This window comes from Garra rufa, chromosome 17, assembly GCF_049309525.1.
Source record: "Garra rufa chromosome 17, GarRuf1.0, whole genome shotgun sequence".
Classification (NCBI taxonomy): Eukaryota; Metazoa; Chordata; class Actinopteri; order Cypriniformes; family Cyprinidae; genus Garra; species Garra rufa.
In genome coordinates this window covers 12,527,672-12,554,208 of record NC_133377.1, presented here as the reverse complement: position 1 = coordinate 12,554,208, position 26,537 = coordinate 12,527,672, and the positions used below count along the sequence as shown (strand labels likewise).

At 34.6% G+C, this 26,537-nt stretch overlaps 1 protein-coding gene across 2 annotated transcripts in view; it reads left to right on the top strand.

Moving 5' to 3' along the window:
* The window catches only part of septin7a (septin 7a), a 79,459-nt gene that overhangs the window by 39,618 nt on the left and 13,304 nt on the right, over window positions 1-26,537 (top strand). Inside the window, exons 3-10 of one of the 2 annotated variants that reach the window (XM_073821253.1) lie at window positions 7,271-7,371; window positions 7,468-7,602; window positions 12,023-12,140; window positions 12,777-12,869; window positions 19,122-19,218; window positions 23,397-23,448; window positions 24,902-25,027; window positions 26,375-26,395. In XM_073821253.1, the coding sequence (XP_073677354.1) occupies window positions 7,271-7,371; window positions 7,468-7,602; window positions 12,023-12,140; window positions 12,777-12,869; window positions 19,122-19,218; window positions 23,397-23,448; window positions 24,902-25,027; window positions 26,375-26,395 (743 nt within the window). The remainder of the gene's footprint in view (window positions 1-7,270; window positions 7,372-7,467; window positions 7,603-12,022; window positions 12,141-12,776; window positions 12,870-19,121; window positions 19,219-23,396; window positions 23,449-24,901; window positions 25,028-26,374; window positions 26,396-26,537) is intronic. The other variant, XM_073821254.1, reaches the window with a different exon arrangement.

The window sequence follows — 26,537 nt, the reverse complement described above, 5'->3', positions numbered from 1 at the left end:
TTTGAACATTTGTCTAGTTAGCGGTTTGTTAGATATCCTAAAGTTAAGTATGAGCAACAGTAATAGTGATACTTGAACTCTTGAACTCTCTTTCGAACTCTTAGCAAGGTGCTTGCGTTAGCGGTGATCTCAGCATGACCAAAAATCAGCTGATTAATGATCAGCCTGGCCGTTATCAGTCCTTAAAGTCACGACTACGTAATTTTGAAATGCCTTGTTGATTTTTTCAAGTAAGTAGGGACTAGATTTATTTCTTAAGATCAATTCCAAGAAGTTTATAAAGAATGTTCCTGAGTGCAATTCTTTGAAAAATTCTAAAGTGCTCAGATATTTTAAGAACATCTTGGGTTTTTTTAAGAGGAAAATGATAGGTTTCATAATCATGACCAATCACTGTTTACATTATTAGTCATTGAGATCACTTCAGAGAACTTGTGCACATCCCTAATACTAGTAATGTATTATTTGTATTACATGTAGTCAGACCAAAAATTATTCAGACACCAGATATCGTTTTTGATATTTTTTTTTACCGGTCAAAAGTTTGGGGTCAGTAAATTTTTCTTCTTCTTTCTTTTTTTTTTTTTGAAAGAAATGAACACTTATTCACCAAGGGTGTGTTAAATTGATAAAAAGTGATAGCAAATACTTATATTGTTAGAAAATATTTATATTTTGATGTTCTTCTGAGCTTTTTTTTTTTCATCAAAGAATCCTGAAAAAATATCACAATTTCTAAATAAATACTTTGCAGGGCAACTGTTGCAATATATAATCCAATATAGATCATTCTAATAATAAAATCAGTATATTAGAACGATTTCTGAAGGATCATCTGACACTTAAGACTGAAGTGATGGCTGATAAAAATTCAGCTTTGCATCACAGGAATAAATTAAAATTTAAAGTATATTACAGTAGAAACCATTATTTTATATTGTAATAACATTTCACAATATTACAGTTTTTTTTTCTATATGTTTGATTAGATAAATGCAGCACTGATGAGCATAAGTTACTTTCTTTAAAAACATTACAACTCTTACTGACCCCAAACTTTTTACCAGTAGTGTACATAAAACGTAATCGTACTTACAGGTTGTGGTTTGGAAACGCATGTTAGTCCAAACAAAGATTAGAAGCCTAAAAAGATAAAAGTCAGGATTATGACGAACACACAACAAAAGGTTCGACTTGTATTGCTGTGGTATCGTGGAAAAAAAATATTTTAACCACAAATTCTTCAAATCAACATCTTTTGGCAATTAAAACAAAACAAACTTGGCAGGCAGAAGATTCAAAAATATGACGACTTGTTAAAGTGATTCTGAGTCGACTCTTTCTTTTGAGAGACAGTATCTGCATGTATAATGCATTTTTTGATTAACAATTTTGCAAAGTGTTTATATTGAAGGAGAGCCACTTTAGATATTTTTCAAAAACCCATATGACCTGCTCTTTAATATAACTCCTATTGTATTCATCTCAAAAAAGAAAGTCATAAACACCTAGCATGGCTTGAGTGTGAGTAAATCATGGGGTAATTATCATTTTTGGGTGAACTATCCCTCTAATGCATGTTTGGTGAATCCGGCCCCAGGTCTCTGCACCTTTGCACCGGTAGTCAGCATTAAAGGTCAGAGGTCAGCAGTATGATATATGTTGGTGATTGCTCACAAGAGGTCTCAGTCAGACATGAGTGGAATGCTCAGCAGAGCGGTGGAGTGTGATGAATCTGAGGTCACCTGCTCGCCGCAGACAGTAAAGCGCGCAGGAATCCTCCACACGCCCCGCAGCAGGTGTGAGACAGCAGACATCGTCACGCTCGCCTGCAGAACGACTGTTTGCATTCCACAGCCCACCACCTCCTGATGGAGCCATTTCTCCTGCATTCTTGGCCTCATTTCTGCCTGTGTTTTTTTTCTTTCCCTGGTTCTGAGGAGTTGGTAATTTACAGAATGACAGATCTGCTGTGGCCGCACGTACGCCTTAGCACATCGTCTCGCTCATGTTTCCAAAACATCCCTGTGGCCTCTCAGCTAGTGCTAATGGTTTTGAAAACAACACTTCCACTGAGAAGAAAGAAATGTAGCAGGATTTGCCAATGTGCTCTCAAGTTACGTGTTTTTCTTTTCTTAGTAGGCTACTATTATGATGCTTGAGGGGGAGAGACTGTATTTATTTTAACCATGTTCTTTTACCTTTCTGGGCCTTGAATGTGGTAGTTGTGTTGCTGTCTATTCAGAGTCAGAAAGCTCTCGGATTTCATTAAAAATATCTTAATTTGTGTTGAAGATGGACGAAGGTCTTGAGGGTTCGTACAAGGTGCCTAAATTGCTTAAAATACTTGAATTTGACTTGAAATTTAAGGCCTGGAAAATCCTTGAAAATAGCAATACTCCTGAACAGGCACTTGAAAAGTGCTTGAATTTATTAAAAGACAATGTATTTGTGAAATAAGTGTTAAATTATTTATTTATTTAATTTTCAAAAAGTACATGTCTTTTCATGTAGATAAATTACATTTTTTCAGTTAATTTTAAAAAACTATCCGGTTAAACCAGAGGTCTTTAACCCTGCTCCTGGGGACCCACTGTCCTGCAAACTTCAGCAGCACACCTGCATGTGTATCTTCAAGCAATCTTAAAGAACTTGATTAACTTCTTCAGGTGTGTTTGATTAGGGTTGGAGCTAAACTTTATAGTGGATAGTGGGTCCCCAGGAGCAGGGTTAAAGACCTCTGAGTTAAACCTTTGTCACAAAATGATTCACAAAGCGATCCAGTTGGATTGTATATGGGGAACCATTTGATTCAGATCGGGACTTCAGATCGTGTATTGTGAATCATTTGATTTAGATTGGGACTTCTGGAGTGGTTCACAAATCGTTTGACTTGGATCTGAAATTTGCATATTGTGAATCATTTGATTCAGATCGGGACTTCAAATTGTGTATCGCAAATCATTTGATTCTGTTTGGGACTTCAAATCATGTATCGTAAATTGTTTGATTCAGATCGGTACTTCAAATCATGTATCACAAATCATTTGATTCAGATCGTGACTTCAAATTGTGTATTGTGAATCATTTGATTCAGATCGGAACATCAAATCGTGTATCGTGAATCATTTGATTCATTTCGAGACTTCAAATCATGTATCGTGAATGATTTTATTTAGCTCAGGGCTTCAAATTGTGTATCGTGAATCATTTGATTCAGTTCGAGACTTCAAATCATGTATCAGGAATCATTTGATTCAGATCGGGACATCAAATCGTGTATAATGAATCATTTGATTCAGTTCAGGACTTCAAATCTGCGTATTGTGAATCATATGATTCAGGGAAAGAAAAAAAAACACAGGCAGAAATGAGGCCAAGAAAAAACAGTGGAGAACATCAAACCATACATGAGATCTCTAATTGAAGTCCTTGAAAATAAAAAAAGCAGTGCTTAAAAAGTCCTTGAAAGTTCTGGAATTTAATTTTACAGTATCTGTACGAACCCTGGGTCTAATGGTTTTGGAACGACATGAGGATGAATAATTAATGACAGAATTAAAATTTTTGGGTGAACTATCCCTTTAACATGCAGCATGCTGGACAACCACCATGAATGTCCCACAAAATTGAGAAGTCATCAGACTGAACTTGCACGCTCTCTAAAAACAGCCTTATTTCTTGATGTGTGTAGATCCTTCATCCCAGCTGTTTGGTAGATGTCGCTGGCTAAGTTTCTTTTTTGGGGAGGTGCTTCATGCAATGAATGTCCTGCACTGGGCTCAGTGGTGTCCGTCTGAGCTGTGGAACGCTGAGGGCTGTTTAGGAGGAAATCATAAAATGCAGCCCTGAACAACCCAAACCCAGAAGCCACAGTCTCAGACCACAGCCGCTTTATGCTGCACATGGAAAGGTGTGGGCTTGAGCTCGTTTTAGCTGAGGTTGCACACATGTGGGCTGAATCTGTTGAGCGCCGACTCCTTCACAATATGTTTAAAGGCTTAGAAAATATGATCCGTCAATTTAAAGCTCCTGGCATTGATATAAGAGTTTCTCAACGTGACTTGAGGGATCGTTTAGTAACTTTAGATTCGATCATTGGGTTTAAAACACTAATCAGCTGTTCTCTAATGTAGGTAAAGTGCTCCTGGCTCAAATCAGAAGCAGAAAATCTTTGCTTTCCCTTTTGTGCTGCTCTTAAATGTGCATAGAAAACCTCTGAGTGGTTGTTTTGAGCCCTGCAGGCCCTAATATCGACTTCTTGATTGAATGGAAACCTAAGCGTATGTGCCGATCACGAGTGTTGGCACATGCTGTTTGCATATCTGCTTCAAAAGGGCCCCACACTTCCCTGAAAACAGCTCATTCGTGTAGATCTAATGGGGATTTTCTGCATTTTCTTATTTTGTGTCATATGATTGTGGGCTAAAGTTCTATTTACATCAAGTCTGAATTTTCTTTGTAAGTTTTTAAAAAATACTCTCTTGGTACAAAATTGTGAACCAGTAAGATGCTAACTTTCAGATCATGTGTTTAAAACTGGTATTTAAGAAAGACAATGTTGGTTTTTTAGTGAATACAGTCGTGGCCAAAAGTTTTGAGAATGACACAAAAATTAGTTTTATTAAACTGCTTCTAGATCTTTGTTTCAGTTGTTTCTGTGATGTACTGAAATAAAATTACAAGCACTTCATATGTTTCAAAGGCTTTTATCGACAATTACATGACATTTATGCAAAGAGTCAGTATTTGCAGTGTTGGCCCTTCTTTTTCAGGACCTCTGCAATTGGACTGGGCATGCTCTCAATCAACTTCTGGGCCAAATCCTGAATGATAGCAACCCATTCTTTCATAATCACTTCTTGGAGTTTGTCAGAATTAGTGGGTTTTTGTTTGTCCACCCGCCTCTTGAGGATTGACCACAAGTTCTCAATGGGATTAAGATCTGGGGAGTTTCCAGGCCATGGACCCAAAATTTCAATGTTTTGGTCCCCGAGCCACTTAGTTATCACTTTTGTCTTATGGCACAGTGCTCCATCGTGCTGGAAAATGCATTGTTCTTCACCAAACTGTTGTTGGATTGTTGGAAGAAGTTGTTGTTGGAGGGTGTTTTGGTACCATTCTTTATTCATGGCTGTGTTTTTGGGCAAAATTGTGAGTGAGCCCACTCCCTTGGATGAGAAGCAACCCCACACATGAATGGTCTCAGGATGCTTTACTGTTGGCATGACACAGGACTGATGGTAGCGCTCACCTTTTCTTCTCCGGACAAGCCTTTTTCCAGATGCCCCAAACAATCGGAAAGAGGCTTCATCGGAGAATATGACTTTGCCCCAGTCCTCAGCAGTCCATTCGCCATACTTTTTGCAGAAGATCAATCTGTCCCTGATGGTTTTTTTGGAGAGAAGTGGCTTCTTTGCTGCCCTTCTTGACACCAGGCCATCTTCCAAAAGTCTTGTCCTCACTGTGCGTGCAGATGCGCTCACACCTGCCTGCTGCCATTCCTGAGCAAGCTCTGCACTGGTGGCACTCCGATCCCGCAGCTGAATCCTCTTTAGGAGACCATCCTGGCGCTTGCTGGACTTTCTTGGACGCCCTGAAGCCTTCTTAACAAGAATTGAACCTCTTTCCTTGAAGTTCTTGATGATCCTATAAATTGTTGATTTAGGTGCAATCTTAGTAGCCACAATATCCTTGCCCGTGAAGCCATTTTTATGCAACGCAATGATGGCTGCACACGTTTCTTTGCAGGGCACCATGGTTAACAATGGAAGAACAATGATTTCAAGCATCACCCTCCTTTTAACATGTCAAGTCTGCCATTCTAACCCAATCAGCCTGACATAATGAACTCCAGCCTTGTGCTCGTCAACGTTCTCACCTGAGTTAACAAGACGATTACTGAAATGATCTCAGCAGGTTAATTTTCATGGCAAAGAAGGACTATGCAATTCATCTGATTACTCTTCATAACATTCTGGAGTATATGCAAATTGCTATTATAAAAACTTAAGCAGCAACTTTTCCAATTTCCAATATTTATGTAATTCTCAACTTTTGGCCACGAATGTACAGTTGAAGTCAAAAGTTTACATACACCTTGCGGAATCTGAAAAATGTTAATTATTTTGCAAAAATAAGAGGCATCATATAAAATGCATGTTATTTTTTATATGGTACTGACCTAATAAGATATTTCACATAAAATGTTTACATATAGCCAACAAGAGAAAATAATAGTTGAATTTATAAAAAATTACTCGGTTCAAAAGTTTACATACACATTTTGATTCTTAATACTGTGTTGTTACCTCAAGGATCCACAGCTGTGTTTTTTTCTTCTTCTTGGTTTATTGATATGAGTCCCTTGTTTGGGGGTGAAAACTTTTGGAATTTGAAGATCAGGGTAAATTTAACTTATTTTGTTTTCCAGGAAACATGTAAGTACCATCTATAGCTTCTGAAGGGCAGTACTAAATGAAAAAAATATATATTATTGAGGCAAAGTAAGAAAAATGTACACATTTTCATTCTGTTCAAAAGTTTACACCCCCAGCTCTTAATACATTATTTTTTATGCAATAGTTGCCTATGAGTCCCTCAGTTGTCCTCAGTGTGAAAAGATGGATCTCAAAATCATACAGTCATTGTTGTAAAGGGTTTAAATACACAAAAATTCTGAAAAACCAAAGAATTTGTGGGAACAGCTGTGGATCATTCAGGTAACAACACAGTATTAAGAATCAAGTGTGTGTAAACTTTTGAACAGGGTCATTTTTATAAATGTGAATCTTATTCAGGTCAGTACTAAATAAAAACTAACATGCATTTTATATGATCCCTCTTATTTTGATAAAACAATCAACATTTTGCAGATTCTGCAAGGTGTTTTGACTACAAATGTAAAGACTAAATACATATGCAGTGAAAATAAGTGATATAACAATAACAATAAATTGCTAAATATATTTAATTGAAAATAGTATGTAAGTGAACTCAGTATTATGACAAGATTTGTATTTGTAAGTATGGATGCAATCTTTTTGCAGAAAAGAATGAGTGTGTTTTGGTCACATTTGATGTGAATTTGGTGTGATTTAATGTGAACAGAGTGTTTATTTTATTTTATTAATAATTTAATTCATAATGATTGTTTATTATTTTTAGATTTTATGTTAGTCCTGAATGAACTTTTTAAAATCAACATTCATGATTGTTTTTGTGTTTGGCTAGTCGTATTTATATATTTTTGTTTTATGCCCTTTTTTAGGTGGAGCAGTCTAAGGTGCTGATTAAAGAGGGTGGAGTTCAACTGCTGCTCACCATCGTTGACACGCCAGGATTCGGAGATGCCGTGGATAATAGTAATTGGTAAGCCTAATTTTCTTTATTTTCTACATGCCACATGTAGACAGCTGATGTCTCCTCATATTCGTGTTTAATACTGTCGCTTGTTGTGTCCTGTAGCTGGCAACCCGTCATCGATCACATCGACAGCAAGTTTGAGGATTACCTCAACGCAGAGTCACGCGTCAATCGACGCCAGATGCCCGACAGCCGAGTGCACAGCTGTCTGTACTTCATCGCCCCCTCTGGTCATGGGTAAGCGCTCCTTTTCAAGCATTAAACGCACACAAACCCTTTGTATTTTTGGCTTGTATTTCTGCTGTGGAGGTGCTTTTAGAGGTGAGCTCTAAAGTGATGCCAAGTACATCAGGATTTAATGCACTGTCAGCAGTTTTGGTCTAAGTTGTTGTCAGATGACTTGTATTGTTGCAAGGTAAATCTCACACACATCTAACTAAATCAAAGTTCTTTGCCATGTGTGTAAATTGGTCAGGAACCCCTTTTTCTTTTTCTCTGATTTGTTTCTGTGGCTCAGTCATGCACTGCCTGTTTTTATCTGCACATCCAGGAACTCAGGGAACATGAATTTAGGAAAACACAAGTATATTTAGCAGAGTTTGCACATACTGTTAGGAGAGGTTTATTTGTTTTGGTAGTGTTTTGATTGGTTTGGGTGGATTTATCTGGTGGTTTGTTTGGTGGTGTTTATTTTGATTTTGGTTCGTCTTCGTTTGGGTTAGTTTGATGGTTTTGTGTGTTTTGGTTTGTATGTTTGATTTTTTTGTTTTGTTTTTTGTTTGGTGGCTTTGAAAAGTTTGTATTGTTTGTTTTGCTTTGGTGTTTTTTTAGTTTTGTTTTGTTGGTTTGATTTGTTTGGTGTTTTTTTATTTGGTTGATTTGTTTGGTTGGTTTTTTTTTTTTTCTGGTGGTTTGTTTGGCTTTTAAAAGTGTTTTGTTTTATTGTTTGGTGGGTTTTTTTTTGGTGTTTTTGGTTTGGTTGATTTGTTTGGTGGTATGTCTGGTGTTTTGTTTGGTGGATATTAAAAGTGTTTTATGTTTTATATCGTTTGGTTTAGGGTAGTTTGATGGTTTGTGTTTAGTTTTGTTTTCGTTTGGTTGGTATGATTTGTTTGGTGCTTTTTGTTTGGTTTGGTTGATTTATTTTAGTGGCTTTTGAAAGTATCATGTTTTGTATTGTTTAGTGTGTTTTTGTGTTTTGGTTTAGTTGTTTAATTAGTTTGGTGCTTGTTTTGTTTGGTTTGGTTGATTTGTTTGGTGGCTTTAAAATGTTTTGTGTTTTGTATTGTTTGGTTTGGGGTAGTTTGGTTTGTGTTTAGTTTTGGTGGCTTTTAAAAAAAAAGTATTATGTTTTGTATTGTTTGGTGTGTTTTGGTTTGGCTGTTTTAATGTGTTAGGTGCTTGTTTTGTTTGGTTTAGTGTTTTGTTTAGTGGCTTTTAAAAGTGTCTGGTGTAATTTGATGGTTTGCGTTTAGTTTTGATTTCGTTGGGTTGGTATGATTTGTTTGGTGCTTTGTTTGTTTGGTTTGGTCAATTTGTTTGGTAGCTTGTCTGGTGTTTTATTTAGTGGCTTTTGAAAGTGTTTCATGTTTTGTATTGTTTGGTGTTTTGGTGGATTTTTGTTTAGTTTAGTTGATTTGTTTTGTACTTTTTGTTTGGTTTAGTCAATGTGTTTAGTGCTTTTTTGTTTGGTTTGGTTGATTTGAAAGTGTTTCATGTTTTGAATAGTTTGGTGTTTTGGTTTGTTTGGTGCTTTTTTGTTTGGTTTAGTTGATTTGTTTTGCCGTTTATTTGTTTGGTGTTTTTTGTTTGGTTTAGTTGATTTGTTTGGTGGTTTTTGGTTTGGTTTAGTTGATTTGTTTTGGTGTTTGTTTTGTTTGGTTAAGTTGATTTGTTTGGTGCTTTTTTGTTTGGTTTAGGCCGTGTTCACACTTGGCGTCTTTTTTGACAAGAAAAAGTTGACTAGGGCGTTTTTTTAGTAAAAAAAAAAAAAAGCTGGCAGCGTTCTGTTACAAAAAGCAGCCGAGTGCGTCTTTTGTTGCTATAACAACAGCTGCAACAGTAGCGTAGTGCTGTGTGGTGAAGAAATGTCGAGAAAGAGCCTCTTTGTGATGTATATTATGATAGAGTTGTTTACTCATATCATACAACTCCTTGTGCTCCGAAACTAGTACGATAAGTTTATCTACCGGCAACTTCTCCATTTTTTTTCTTGTTGTTTTTGTTGTTATGGAAACGATAGGTCCCGCTACTCGCTTGTCATTGGTCAGCTGTCAAAAAAGCGCTTGACGTAGGGCGTTTTCTTCAAAAAAGTTCAACTTTTTTCAACTTAAAAAGACGCTCTGAGCTGCCAAAAAAAGACGCCGGCGGTGGCGTTTAAAAAAAAAAAGCGCTAGGGCTTTTTTGAAAAGACGGTTAACTCCATAGGATTAGAATGTAAAACAGACGCTGACAGTTTGGAAAAGGACGGCAAGTGTGAACACGGCCTTAGTTGATTTGTTTTGGTTGTTTTTGAAAGTGTTATGTTTTGTATTGTTTGGTATGTGTTTTGCTTTGGTTTGGATGTTTTGATTTGTTTGGTGCTTTTTAGTTTGGTTTGGTGATTTGTCTGGTATTTTGTTTAGTGACTTTTGAAAGTGTTTTATTTTGCTGTGTTTGTAGTTTTGGTTTCGCTTTATTTTGATGGCGCCCTTAACACATTCTATTGACTATAAATAATGTTGCACTTACACTCATTAGAGTGTTAGTAGAGTATTAGTAGACTGGTAGGGTTAGGGTTAGATTAAGTTGACATGTACTTGCAAAGTTACTTATAGTCAGTAGAATGTCTGTTGGGAGTCACAATAAAGAGTTACAAAGAGCAATAAAGAGCAGGTATTGAAAGAAGGGCTTAAGCCAAATATAAAGACAGGAATTTTAAAGAGACTTGCAGGTGGACTTTTTTGACTCAAGCCTTTGCATAACCACATACAGTAGCAATGAGCCGAAAGCCACCACTCTTAACACTTTAGAAACCACCTGGCAACTCCTTTGTCATCACTCAAAACATTTTAGCAACACCATAGCAAAGACTTGGCCACCAATCAGAGACCCCCAGCACATTGGCGTGGCCCCAGCACAATACGTTTTACATAGGAAAACACCAGTTACAGCACCAGTTTAGTGGCTTTTAAAAGTGCTTCATGTTTTGTATTGTTTGGTTTTATTTGGAGTAGTTTGATGTGTTTACTTCTTTTGTTTTTGTTTGGTTGGTGTGATTTGGTGGTTTGTCTGGTGTTTTATTTAGTGGCTTTTAAAAGTGTTTCATATTTTGTCTTGTTTGTTGTTTTGGATTGTTTGGTGGATTTTTGTCTAGTTGATTTGTTTTGTGCTTTTTTGTTTGGTGGTTTGTCTGGTGTTTTATTTAATGGCTTTTAAAAGTGTTTCATATTTTGTCTTGTTTGTTGTTTGGTGGATTTTTGTTTAGTTGATTTGTTTGGTGCTTTTTTAGTTTGGTGGTTTGTCTGGTGTTTTATTTAGTGGCTTTTAAAAGTGTTTCATATTTTGTCTTGTTTGGTAGTGGTTTGTTTGGTCTTTTTTGTTTGGTTTAGTTGATTTGTTTTGGTGGCTTTTGAAAGTGTTTTATGTTTTGTATAGTTTGGTGTGTTTTTTTTTGTTTGTGTTTTGCTTTGCTTTGGATGTTTTGTTTTGTTTTGTTTTGTTTTGTTTTGTTTGTCGTTTTGTTTTCACTTTGTTTTTATGGTCCCTTTAACACATTCTGTTGACAACAAGTAACGTTACACTTACACTCATTAGAGTGTTAGTAGAGTATTAGTAGACTGGTAGGGTTAGATCAAGTTAGTCAGTAGAATGTCTGTTGGGCGACCATCACAATAAAGAGTTAGCAGGTATTGAAAGAAGGGCTTAAGCCAAACCTAGAGACAGGAATTTTAAAGAGACTTGCAGGTGAACCTTTTTTACTCGTACCATTGCATAACCACATACAGTAGCAATGAGCTGAAAACCACCACTCTTAACACTTTAGAAACCACCTGGAATGACTCAAAACACTATAGCAACACCATAGCAAAATCTTGGCAACCAATCAGAGACCCCCAGCACATTGGCGTGGCCCCAGCACAATACATTTTACATTGAAAAAAAACTCTTATATTTTCAGAAAAAAAGTGTTTCTCAAGAGTATACGCCAAAAATCACTAATCCTTCCTGTGAAATCCTCCTCCCAGTTCCTTAGAATGTCTATTTAAAACAAATAATTTAAATTTCATTTAATCCAGAAATACACTTTTCAGCTGCCATTGGGAATTTAGTGTGTGTGCACAATGGCTAAAAAGTGAACGTCACAATGGCCTGAGTGGACACGTACAAATGTTTCTCCTGCGGTTTATTTATTGCTCTTCTTGCAGCACATGTGGCTTTACTACGAGCCGAGCTACAAGTTCAGCCAGGCTGTCAAACAGCGGTGTGAATGTGCTCCTCACTACCGCAATACAGAAGAGACCTGTGCGCCTGCTTTTCGACTTACGCTCAGTGTTTAGTTTGAAACATTAAACCCTCACATTCTCTCTCTCTCTCTCTCTCTCTCTCTCTCTCTCTCTCTCTCTCTCTCTCTCTCTCTCTCTCTCTCTCTCTCTCTCTCTTTCTTCCTGTCTGACAGACTGAAACCACTGGATATTGAGTTCATGAAACGGTTACATGAAAAAGTGAACATCATCCCACTCATCGCCAAAGCAGACACACTGACTCCAGAGGAGTGCCAACAGTTCAAGAAGCAGGTGAGAGTTTTAAACACACTAACGCCAAACTCTGCATTGGTTAAAACAACAAATTTTATATAGATGAAATGGATGAAATTATTTTTAATAACTTTTGTTGCGCCATCAAATTCATCAGCCTATGTGTACGCAGTCCATTGCACTTTATTTCATAATGTTAAGAAGACCTTGTTTTCCATTTTATAATCCCTAAGGTAAACCTGCTGCTGTTTTATGGCATGAGCAAACATTCAGCCTCCATTCAGTTTCATATTAAACTGCCCTCAGTGATGAACAGCCATTTATAAAGACACAGGAGTTATGACGCATCTCAGCATCATGAAAGCATTCCCAGTGTTTCAAATGATGCATGTGGGACAATTTAACATCTGCAAACCAGCTGAAGTGACTGATGGGTGCGTGTCACAGTGTTAGGGTGTTGCAAACGCCGGCTGCAGTGAGAACTCATCATAACGCTAAAGATAAATCTGTCTACACATGGTTTTAATGCTGACTCCTTAGAGAGTAAAAGCAATCCCAAACCAGTGACACTGAGAGCCCGCTGAGCCTGCAGGGAGATTGCAGGTCTTTTTACTTGTCTGCACCAATTTAATGCTTTATTTTTCACTTTGTCCTTGTGTTTTTCTCTTTTTCCAGATAATGAGAGAGATCCAGGAGCATAAGATCAAAATCTATGAATTTCCAGAGACTGATGACGAGGAGGAGAGCAAGATAGTTAAGAAGATTAAGGTTTGTGCTTTCACGATAGTTAATTATTTTCTTTTTTGTGCTGACACTAGGGTACATTTAGCATACATAGGCTGAATGACTAGATGGCTTTAAGGCACTGCAGGCAAGAACACCTTTTTTTCATGCACCTGTCAAGTTTGAGATTTTGGGCTTTTTGGTGTTTCATGAAAGGTTTTTTTTTTTTCAGACTAGTGGAAAGAAAACACCCTGCTAGGCAACCCTCAAAAAAAGTTTGATAAATCTACAAGCCGTCTTAATTTAACACAACAAAAGCACTCACAAAAAATAAGTTGCATTGTTTCACAATCAAAAAAACATTTTTATATGTGGGTCATTGTACAGAATTGGTCCAAACTGTTGTGCCACGACCAGAAAACACATTTAAAAGCATTTAGAGGGAAACACTGCTTTTTCATGCACCTGTCAAGTTTGAGATTTTGGGATTTTTGGTGTTTCACTAAAGGATTAGTTCACTTTCATAACAACAATTTACAGATAAAGTACTCACCCCCTTGTCATCCAAGATGTTCATGTCTTTCGTCGTTTAGAAATTGTTTTTTTTTTTTTGAGGAAAACATTTCAGGATTTCTCTCCTATATAATGGGTATGCATGACGCCTCAGAGTTTGAACTTCCAAAATGCAGTTTAAATGCAGTTTCAAAGGGCTCTAAATGATCCCAGCCAAGGAAGAAGCGTCTTATCTGGTGAAACGATCAGTTGTTTTCAAAACAAATTGACAATTTATATACTTTTTAACCTCAAATGCTCATCTTGTCTCGCTGCATTTAAACTGCATTTTGGAAGTTCAAACTTCAGGGCGTCATGCATATCCATTATAAAGAGAGAAATCCTGAAATGTTTTCCTCAAAAAACAAACAAACCATTATTTCTTTACGATTGAGGAAAGAAAGACGTGAACATCTTGGATGACAAGGGGGTGAGTACATTATCTGTAAATTGTTGTTATGAAAGTGAACTAATCCTTTAAGTGTTTTTTCAGACTAGTGGAAAGAAAACACCTGAACGTCACTGTTAAGTGTTTCTTTTATAGCACTTTATCTATTTGTGTCAATAGATTTCAATTACAATACATATTTTTAAAGCCTGTTTTCTCAAAATGAGTTTTTTCTCCTACACGTGAGCTATAAACCTCCACTTCAGTAACACTTACACACACCAAACTTTACAGTTTTATTCCTGTCTATATTCTGAAGGTTTTTACAAAGGGATTTGTTCATATATAGTTTGCTTGATTTTATACATTTTATTCCCCCAAAAATGGTAAAAGATACATTGTTTTCTGTTCGTTCTAAGTTTTTTCTGAATTATGGTGTGACAAAATGAGATACCCAAAATTCCCTCAGTAAAACTCTATTTGACTCTAATATGTCAAAAAATAGAACAAGAATTTTGAAACTGACTTCATCCTGTATTTAGATATTTGTACTAGAAATGTATGCAAATTGGCGCGTGTTTCATTAAATATATATAAAAAATATAGAAAATATATAAAAATGATAATTCAAAATAAAGCTAAAATATGTGAAAATGATAATTAATTCAAAATTAAGCTTGAAATGGGTATGAATATTAGATGGAAAACTTAAAAATAAAAATGAGAAATGTTGAATTGGCCAACTAGCTAAAATATGTTGTTTGATTTATTGCAATTACTAACTAAAAACTAAAACTGAAATATATTTAAAAAAAGAAAAATAAATAAAAACTATTAAAAAGGGAAAAAAGCCATTTTTAAAAATTAAAATTAAAATGGAAAATATGTAAAAATGATAATTAATTCAAAATTAAGCTTGAAATGGATATGAATATTAGATGGAAAAACTTTAAAATAAAAATGAGAAATGTTGAATTGGCCAACTAGCTGAAGTATGTTTGTTGATTTATTAAAATTACTAACTTAAAACTAAAACTGAAATATATATATATATATATATATATATATATATATATATATATATATATATATATAAACTATTAAAAAGGGAAAAAACAGACATTTTTAAAAATTAAAATGGAAAATATATAAAAATGATAATTAATTCAAAATAAAGCTGAAATGGGTATGAATATTAGATTGAAAAAATGTAAAATAAAAATGAGAAATGTTGAATTGGCCAACTAGCTGAAGTATGTTTGTTGATTTATTAAAATTACTAACTAAAAAAAACTAAAACTGAAATATATATAAAAACTATTAAAAAGGGAAAAACATATTTTTTAATAAAATAAAAATAAAAATGGAAAATATATAAAAAAATAACAATTAATTCAAAATATTAATAAACTATATAATCTTTTATTCTAATCATATTTAAATAATACTAAACTTGAAGTTACACCTGGTTAGGATGCAGTGATAGACCTGTTCATTTTTTTAAGAAACTGGTACTGGACTAAATGATAAAGCACCACTGATAAAAAAAATAATAATAATAATAAAAAATAAAATTTAGATATACTCACTACTGAAGCTCACTAATCAACTGACCTATCCATATGACTTATGGACTGATTTTGTGTAAAGAGTCAATGTTATTTTATTATCACTGATATATTATTATAGTTCTTGTTAATATTTTGAATCAGTTTTATTTTCTGTTTTCATTTCAGTTTAGTTTAGGGCTGGGCGATTCTTACGATTTTTTAGATTAATTCGAATTTCCGTTTTAAGACGATTAAATTTTTTATTAAATCGAGGTATCGCGATTTTTTTAATAAAAAAATATATATGTATTCAGAACGGAAAACAACGCGTTCTAGTAAAATAAGGCAAGTCACTGGGACATGATTAGCTGCTTGCTAGCGAGTTAGCCTGTTACATTACAGTAACGTACATACAATTTCACTTACCACATACACAGAGTAGAGAGATGATTGAAGACAATGGCGAATTATTTGCATATCAGGGCTCTAGAGTGCGACCTAATTTCTCAATGGTGCGACCCGCCGTTCAAGGGCAAAAAGAAACTACTAACGTTACGTGCGACTATGAAAAAATATTTAGGAGCACCATGTGCGACTGACCCGACCAGCATATTTGTGTTTGCGCTGAGTGGAGCTTCAAAGATTTCTATGTGTTTTGCACGTTGACAAATGTATCTCAAGTGTAGAGAGAGTGTAAATAAGAGACTGAATGGCAGTAGCTTCGTTTATTATAATAGAGCTTTGTGATATTGCGAACTAAGATGAGTGACATTGTCTGACTATAACACTATTGCCTGATTTTGCTGTTTCGTCGTCAAAAGTAGTCTGAAACAAGTCACATTTGAGCCGCTGCGCATCTCCACTCAAACACAGCGGTGTTTCGTTTATGAATGAACGTGCGTTTTTAAACGAATCTAGTGAAATGATTCAATTTCCCATTCATAAAGAGTCACTTGCTTTATTCTTGAATGAACCATCCGTTGGAACGAATCAAATGAATATGGTTCAGTAATTAAATCAGTGTCTTACCACCACCTGCTGGCAGATCGTTTCAGTTTTTTAAATCATTTAATATTTCTGTGTTCAAAATTGTATATTTTTGTATAGGACATAAGTGCAGGAGAAAAGCATGGCAATATATATTTTCCTCCCATCTCATATTTATTTGTCTTACAAACTAGAGGTTGACCGATATTGGTTTTTACCGATACCGATAGCTAGGTTAGACCACAGTTGCCGATACCGATTAATTAACCGATAGTTTTTGAAAATGGGTAATGAAAGGCAACTAAAATATTGCTCTACTATTTTTTAAAAAGTACTAAACCATACTTTGTAAATTAATAAAAATATTAATATTAATTATATGTTGATCATTAAAGTTATTTCATAGTTCATTAATGTTAACAAAATAAACTTCAAAATTTAACAATATATCAGTAAATGTTGAAATTAACACTCTAACAAGGAACAACACTTCTATTCTACAGCTTTCATCAATCTTAGTTGTTGTTACAAATGGGCTCATTGTAAAGGAATTGCAGTTTCTATGCTTTTTGTTTATATTTGGAATCTCTGTATGTCAGTCCTGCCATCTTAAAATTAAGATTCAATTTAATTACATTTTATATCAAATTTATTTCGTGCAAAATTTACTTTATTATTATTTTTTTTTTATTATAAGCAGGCTACTTTTTAAAACAATAGACAGTGACATAGACAGTGGCTGCTTTAACAGGCTTCAATGAATGCACAAATCTATTTCGATATATCAGATGTTTTGTCCTGCTCTGAAAACATAACTGACTGTGTGTACTGTACATCAGTTTCATATAAAAGTATTCGAAAATGCAAGTGCATTTAACCACATCCGCAATCAAGCTTTTTCGGACGACCAAACACAAAGCACAAGTGAAAGTCTGTCAGTGCGCGAGTTTTGTTCATCTACATCAGTACTGCATTACACACGGCAGAAATGAAGGCATATCTAAAGTAAAACACTGCGGGTGGAAACACACACTGTCAAGCAATGCGCACTTGTTTCATAGTGCAAATTCTGTGCAATGAAGCCCGCCGCGTCTCTAGAGCGCACACGTGCCATATGCGGGGAAAATCACAAGCTCATTGAAGAGAGGATTGCGATGCATCGGAGAATCCATTTTTCACACACCCTTAATGAAACCGAAAGTGCAGCGCTGCGTTACGCGGACAACTCGCAGGTATCACACACACAGGACGCGTCGTGTAGTTCAAGGCAAGCAGAAATCTAAAACAGTTTATTTAATCACCAAACGGGCAAATGTTTACTTAAAGAATGATCAAAAAAGCGGCAAAGATTAGTTTAAAGAACAGATCAAACGAAAAGAGAAAGAGCGATATCTATTGTAGCCATTTAAGTTGTTTTTTCTGTTTTACGTAGTTTAAATATTATTTGTTTGTGTTTTGTTTCAGTTCCATCTGTTTATTACGAAAGAAGTTTGTGTAATTTGTAAATGTCATAAAGGACGTGGTATGAATTGGACGGCAATACGTCGGGAGAATTGGTGAGGGGACACAATTTGACCACTTCGTACGTTTTTATTTGTGGAAAATCCCTCCTTAAACGAATTTCGTTTTGTGTAATTTTTATGTTTATTTTAAATATATATTTTTGTTGATCAGTTATTAAAAACAAGGAAAACTGGCATTGTGAATTAAAGTGCGTAACTACCATGCTTCTGCAGCCTGAAGAAAAGGCTAAAACATAAATTATAGCTCTATATGAAGCATACAGACTTTATTAGAGCAAAAAAATACAAGCGTTTCGCTTAAATGCACAATGCTCAATCTTCCAGCCCAGGGTCAAGTCTTTATGAACATTAACAAAGATTTGGGACAGATATCATGTGATGAAAAACTGTCGGCTGAATGAACACAGTTTGCTTTCTCACCTCACGTCTTTAAATCTGCAACTTTGCTGGCTAACAATATGACCAGCTTGATATAAACCAATGCAAATATATGGTAACAATCCTGACATTAAGCATTGGTGTCGGACTTAACCTCTCATACTCTCATATGACAGCGGAGCAGAGCGTGAGCTGCTTCAGCAAAAAACGCAACCCGGAAAAACTATCGGCAAGGATTTTTGCCGATAACCGATAGTTCCGCCAATCAACTATCGGTGCCGATTAATCGGCAAAACCGATACATCGGTCGACCTCTATTACAAACATTTACTGTGTCTGGTATGATAAGAATGGGGCCTGGTGGAAAGCACTGATGCAGTTGCTATGTATATTGCAAAATATATGGTGCCCATATATATATATTGTGGAAAAGCTGGGGTTTCTTTACATGCTAAAAGAAGTAGGGGGAAAAAATCGATTTAAATCGTAAATCGGATTTTTTGTGAAAAAATCAGGGATTTTATTTTTAGGCCATATCGCCCAGCCCTAGTTTAGTTGAACTTGTAGTAGTTTTGTTGTCATTTTTCTTGTTTCGTGTTTATTTTCTTTCAAGTAATTAACATTTTTGTGTGTGGGGGGGGGGGGGGGGGGTTGTTAACGATGATAACCCTACTCAGAGTGCACTAACTACTCAAATATTGGCTTCCTAATTCGGCCCACCAGGGAAATGAGTCAAACAGAGACACATTCACAGAAAGAGTGCATTATCGTCATTTACACAACACTGACACACACACACACACACACACACACACACACACACACACACACACAAATTGAGAGTCGATATCAGTTCCCAGCCCCTCTCACTTTCTAAACATGTCTCCATGTTACATGTCTATGTGTTTGTGTCCCTCAGGACCGTCTCCCGCTGGCTGTGGTGGGCAGTAACACCATCATCGAGGTCAATGGGAAGCGTGTAAGGGGCAGGCAGTACCCTTGGGGTGTGGCAGAAGGTAAGGGGTGAAAGGTCATAAATATATATATATAAATATATCTGTGTGTGTGTGTGTGTGTGTGTGTGTGTGTGTGTGTGTGTGTGTGTGTGTGGACGGACAGGACGGACCCTGAGGCTGTTGATCTACTCCAATACACAGCAGATCAGAGTATGATTAGAGTGCTCCAGACAGTAATTGACTTCTTCGTAATTAATGATAACAACACTGGTGCTACACCTGCAAAAAATGCTTTTCTTAGATTTTTTGTCTTGTTTCCAGCCCAAATATCTAAAAATTCTTAAATCAAGAAGGATTTTCTAGACAAGTAAAATGTTTTTTTCAACAAGTAGGTTGTTTTTGTTTTAGTTTTCGTTGAGCTTAGATGATTAGTTGATTTTGTTTTCAACAAGTTGGTTGATTTTGTTCAGTATTTTTTAATGCAACTGATTTTTGTTTTGTTTTTCGAGTACAATGTTTTTTGTTTTTATTTTATTTTAGTTTGCTTTGTGTTTTTGCTTGTGGGCTTTTTTGTGTGATTTTTGTTTTGTTTTCAAGGAGTAGGTTTTTAGTTTAGTTTAGCTTAGTTTGGTTTGTTTTTGTTCTATAATTTAGGTTTTATTTTTTATTTGTTGTTTTTGGTGGTGTTTTTGTGTTAGTTTTTATTTTATAAATTAGTTTTTATTTTGTATTTGTTTTGTTTTTTTTATTTGTGTTTTGTTTTTTGGTGATGTTTTTGTGTTTTTGTTTGTTTTAGTTTTGGTTCTACAATACATTAAAAAGAAAGTAAAAGCAATAAAATTATAATTTTATTAGTGTCAGAAAGAACTTTTCAAGGCCATGTTGTTGGTGTAATAAAGAAATTTAACATTTTCAGTTATTTTTAATATGATTTATTTATTATTGTAGTTTTTTAAATAATGTTCTGAATTAGTTTTTATTTTATCATTTTAGTTTTTTGTTTGCTTAAAAATATTTCATTTTCTAGTAAGTTTGTTTTGAAATGATTATACTTTTTTTAGTTTCTAATATTTTTGTTTTTAGTCATATTTAAGTTTTTAATAATTTAGTTTTGAGGCATTTTTATGTTTTTGAATATTTCTAAATATTTCTAAATCATTTATGCCAGTCAATAATTTAAGTACTTCAGCTTAAACATACTTTAACTAGTGTGTATATATATATATATATATATATATATATATATATGTATATATATATATCAAACAATTCTTAAATCAAGAAGGATTAAAATGTTTATGTTTTCAGAAAAAAACAAGTCAAAATCAAGTGAATTTTTGCCTAGAACAAGCAAAACAATCTGCCAATGGGGTAAGCAAAAAAATCGTATTTCAAACAGAAAACAAGATTATTTTTCTTACCCTATCGGCAGATTATTTTGCTTGTTTCAAACAAAAACTCACTTAATTTTGACTTGTTTTTTTCTGAAATCAAGACAAGTCTAGAAAATCCTTCTTGATTTAAGAATTCTTTTTTGGCAGTGTAGTTAATTAAATAAAGGCCTTTTACAGAAATGGAAGAATAAACAAGTGTCAAGTGACATTTTATAAATGAAAGGCATAAGTGATTGTCCTCATAGTGTTTTTAGGGTCATGTGATCAACACTTTAGGGTGTGCAGTGGGTTGGGCGGTAAGTGAAAGCCTGCAGATCTGCAAACAGGAAGTGTATGTGTTTTGATGTTTGATTGAAAGCTCTTGTAGAGCCAGTCATATGATACAGCATGAACATACATTATCAAGTATGAGCTCAGCTGGAATTGTGAATAAAGCTTTGAAGATGAAGGTCCAGTGATATTTCGGAGCTCATGCGATTCAAGCAGAAGACGAGGATGCTGATTTGATTAGTCACATCTGCTCAGTGCTCACTCACCGGAGCTGATGCTTATGTGAACAACCACTTCATCTTTTCTAGACCTTTGACCTCTGATAACACCTAAGCCAAATCCTGAGAGCAGGGTTATTGTGTCTGAGCTCTAGACAGACAGAAACATGAAGTGGGATCAGGGAGGGCTGTGGGTTTGATGGCTGTGTTTGGATCCAGTGCTTATCTGTGTTTTAAGAGAGTGAGCTTTGAATGCCTGAGATGCTTTCAGCTGTATGTAAGCACACAGATGGCATGTGGTTGGGAAGGAGGGAGAGGTCTGCTTCATTCATTCGATAAGTGACGCACACGCAGCAGGAGACACAAGCTAATACCGGTTTAGGTGCCCCCCGCTGGTCAATTTATACATTACAGTGGCAGAGTAATGATCAATGCCAGTTTGTCCCTATGGACCCTTTCACATTTTCTGGTTTACTTTATTTTTTGTTTTGTTTTCAACAAGTAGGTTATTTTTGTTTCAATGTTTGTTTTTTTAGCTTGGCTTAGCTTTTTTTTTTTTTTTTCATTTTGTTTTCAACATGCAGGTTATTTTTGTTTAGCTTACTTTAATTTGTGTTTTGCTTTTTGTTTGTGCTTTTTTTAGCGCAACTGATTTTGTTTTCAATGAGTAGGTTATTTTTGATTATATTTTTTTTGTTTAGCTTACTTTTTTCGGCTATTGGTTTTGTTTTTAATTAATAGTTTATTTTTATTTTTATTAGCTTAGTTTGGTTTGTGCCTTGTTATTTGGTTGTGTTTTTTGGCACAATTGATTTTTGTTTTCACCAAGTAGGTTATTTTTGTGTGTGTGTGTGTGTGTATATATATATGTATGTATGTATGTATGTATGTATATATAATATTTTGTTTGGGTTTGGGCTGTTTTTCATGCAGTTGATTTTGTTTTTTAATGAGTAGTTTATTTTTCTTTTATTATCTTAGTTTGGTTTGTGCTTTGTGACTTAGTTGTGTTTTTTTGGCACAATTGATTTTTGTTTTCAACAAGTAGGTTATTTTTGTTTATATTTTCTTTTTGTTTAGCTTGGCTTAATTTGGGCTGTTTTTTGTGCAATTGATTTTGTTTTTAATGAGTAGTTTATTTTTCTGTTTTATTAGCTTAGTTTGTGTGTTTTGTTATTTGGTTGTTTTTTTGGCACAATTGATTTTGTTTTCAACAAGTAGGTTAATTTTGTTTCATTTTTTTGTTTAGCTTAGCTTAGTTTGGGTTGTTTTTGTGCAATTGATTTCAACATGTAGGTTTTTTTTGTTTATCTTAGCTTGATTTGTGTTTTATTTATGCTTTTTGGTGCAATTGATTGTTCAAGTTATTTTTGTTTACATTTTGTGTTCAACTTAGCTTAAATGGGTTGTATTTTTGCACGATGTATTTTGTGTTCAACAAGTAGGTTGTTCTTGTTTTAGCTTAGTTTGGTTGTGTTTTTTTTTGTTTTGTTTTTCTGGCCCAGTTGATATTTGTTTTTAAACGACTAGGTTATTTTTGTTTGTAGCTTCATTTTTTTTTTTTTTTTGCTCAAATTGATATTTCGTTCTAGTTTAGTTTAACTTTTTTTTTGTTAGTTTTTTTTTAAAGCACAATTGATTTTGTTGTTTTTTTACTAGCAGACGATTTACGTTTAGTTTAGCTTACTTTGGTTTGTGTGGTGTTGTTTTTTGCCAAATTGATATTTCTTTCCAACGAGTAGTTTGTTTTTGTTTAGTTAAATTTAATTGTTTTTATATTTTTTTTTTGGCACAATTGACTAGTTTTAGTTGTTGTTCTATGGTTTAGTTTCTTTTTATCTAGGTATATATTCTTTTTCTTTCTTTTTTTTTCAAAGAATGATATTTTGCATTCACTTGAGTGTGAATTCTTCTTTCTGCAAATTGTTGCGTATATTTGCATTAGAATGTATAGGCTTTCAATCCAGCTTAATTCGGATCCAGATTGTCTGTGTATAATCCCGATTGGACATGTGTATATATAATTATGAAGCCCATATTATTACCAATTTGTGTACTTCTATGAGAATAACAAGTATGAAAGGCATATACTGTGCTTACAATGAAGAAATAGTACAAAGTATGAAGTAACCCACTGTCTGTAATATCATAAAATGATATGTGATTATATATGATTAATAGTATGCAGATTACAATTCAGCCCGAATCTTATTGTCTTAAAACAACTTCTCTCAATGTACCTTTTTAATCATAGTCGTTTTTAACTGCAGAATGGAAAGAGGGGGGTGTTAGAGTGTAATGTTGTTGCTGTTTTTTCGATTCACTTCTAATACATTGATTTCATTGTTGTTTTCAGTGGAAAATGGGGAGCACTGTGACTTCACAATCCTTCGAAACATGCTCATCAGGTACATAACCCTATTTTTGCAGCAGCACTAATACCTAATGATAGAGCTGAAATGCTCATAATTCCTCCAAACTGACCCCTGATCAGTCAGATGACCTTTCAGAAACATCCATAGTAAAACAATACATCTGTGGCCCACTGTAATTAACTATTGTTCAGAAGTTTGGGATCTGTAAGATTTTTAATGTTTGCTCACCAAGTAATCAGTAATATTGTAAAATAATTTTACAATTTTAAATTAGGGCTGCACAATGAATCAAATTTCAAGCTTTTTTACATTTTAATCTGAATTACAACATGCCCTAGATATTGTTTGAAAGTGTTTTGATTCTTTATTGTTCAGTCAAACTTTACATTAGAGCTTCATTAGTTAACATTAGTTAATTCATTAGTTAACATAAACTGCCATTGAAACGTTCTTCTAAACATTCATTAATCTTAGGTAATTCCAACAAATAGTTAAAATCAAAAGTTGTAACTGTGTTATTTAATGAGCTAACGTGAACTAAGAGTATTTTTTAACAAAGATTAATAACTTATGTAGCATTCATTGTGAATATTAATGCATTAACTAAGAGATCTTACTGTAAAGTGATACCTATTGGTCTTTATAATACTTTTGCACTTTAATCTGTGAAATTTTGTAACTTTATACATTTGTGTATTGCTTTATTGTGTTTAAATGTTCAGTTATTTTTGTTATAAGAAAAAGATCATCTTAAACCAAAATGATTTTTGTCATAATCGTGCAGCCCTATTTTCAATAAATGTTTTCAATGTGAATATATAAATTATATTAAATATTATCTCAGTATATTTCACAATACACTGGAGGGTTGTAACATCAAAAACATGAACTCTGAGGTTAAACTAAGCCGTTAAAAGGAAAAAAAGATGGTTAAATAGAGATCATATGGTCCTAATGCCTTATTTATATACACTACCTGTCAAAAGTTTTTGAACAGTAAGATTGTTTAAGATGTTTTCCGAAGTACAGCAAAGGCAGTAATATTATGAAATATTTTTACTATTTAAAACAACTGCTTTCTGTTTGAATATATTTTAAAAAGTAATTTATTCCTGTGATCAAAGCTGAATTTTCAGCATAATTTCTCCAGTTTTCAGTATCACACGATCCTTCAGAAATCATTCTAATATGCTGGTTTGATGCTCAAAAAACATTTTTATCAATATTAAAAACAGTTGTGCTACTTCATATGTTAATGAAAGCCATGATGAATGAGACGAACAGCATTTATTTGAAATATAAACCAATTTTAAAATGTCTTTACTTTCACTTTTGATCAATTTAATGCATCATCAATGAATCAAAGTATGAATTTCTTTTAAAACTAATAATAATCTAACTAGAAACTATTGAACAGTTGTGTATATGACTGAGATGGACATGCTGTGATATAAATCTGTCGTTTATTTGTTTTCCTCAATCACAGAACTCACATGCAGGACCTGAAGGATGTGACCAACAACGTTCATTATGAGAACTATCGCAGTAGGAAACTAGCCGCTGTCACTTACAATGGCGTCGACAACAACAAGACCAAAGGCCAACTCACAAAGTGGGTGTTTCTCACTAAAGCTCAAGAGCCTATTTTAAGCCTTACTTCATTAAGCGTACACAAACATGACCCGGTTTTCTAATGTCAGTTTAGTATACATGAACAGATCAGCAAAGTGTGTAAAGACGCCTAAACCTGGACCCCAGAGCTAGACTGACACATGCTAATAATGCTAATAATAAAGTCAAACACATCCAGGCTTCCTAACAGCCACAGCGGTTCACCCTCAGCACAGATCTGTCACTAACCCCCAAATACAGTGCCTTGCAAAAGTATTCATTTTTTGCACATTTTGTTTTGTTGCAGCATTATCTTAAACTGCTTTAAATGAGTTTTTCCCCACATCAGTTTACACTCCATACACCATAATAATGACAAAGCAAAAACCAGATTTGCAAATTTTACAAAATTATTAAAAATAAAACACTGAAATAAGTACATTGCATAAGTATTCATACCCTTAACTCAGTACATAGTTGAAGCACCTTTACAGCCTCAAGTCTTTTTGGGTATGATGTGACCAGCTTTGCACATCTGCATTTGGCAATTATCTGCCATTCTTTGCCTCATCTTTTCACCTCTCAAGCTCTGTCAGCTTGGATGGGGGCTGGCAGACATTTTCTAGAGTCCTAGTTGTTCCAATCGTCTTACATTCTGGATAATGCTTCTGTGAACCTTCAATGCAGCAGATTTTTTTCTAAACTCTTCCCTAGATCATTGCCTTAACGCAAGTCTGTCACTGAGCTCTACAGGCAGTTATCTTGACCTCAGGACTTGTTTTTTGCTCTGATATGCATTTTCAACTGTTAAACCTTTTCTGAGAGGTGTGTGCCTTTTTCTAAATCATACTCATTCAAATGAATTTGCCACAGTTTAACTCCACTCGAAGTGTAGTAACATCAAGAAGCAATATGAATGCTCCTGAGCTAAATTTCGAGTGTCCCAGAAAAGGGTATGAATACTTATGCAACGGGATCTTTTCAGTTTTTTATTTTTAATAAATTTGCACAATGTTAAAAACCTATTTTTTGCTTTGCCATTATGGAGTAGGGAGTGTAGATTGATGTGGGAAAAAGTAATTTAAAGTAGTTTAACATAAGGCAGCAACAAAACAAAATGTGAAGAAATGAAGGGGTATGAATAATTTTGCAAGGCACTGTATAGTCCAAATGCTCGCTAACGGTCATCATATCCACCCTCACGCGTGTTTGGCTCCCTCTAAAGAGCCCTCATCTTAACCAAAGCACATAAGCGGCCAAAAAAATACATGATTCAGCTCCTAACATTGTTTTTTCTAACTCATGATGCAGTGTGAGCATGCTAAGTGTGTGTTTTTTGATTTTTTAGATCTGACACAGTTGAAGGCATGTAAGTGTCGTGCACAAGTTCACATTTGTCTCGTCTTCTGTCTTCTGCTCTCTCTCTCTCTCTCTCTCTCTCTCTCTCTGTTTTCCCTTTTTTTCCTCGTCTGTTCACATTCGGAGTCGGGCGTCCTGCTCAGTGTCCTTAA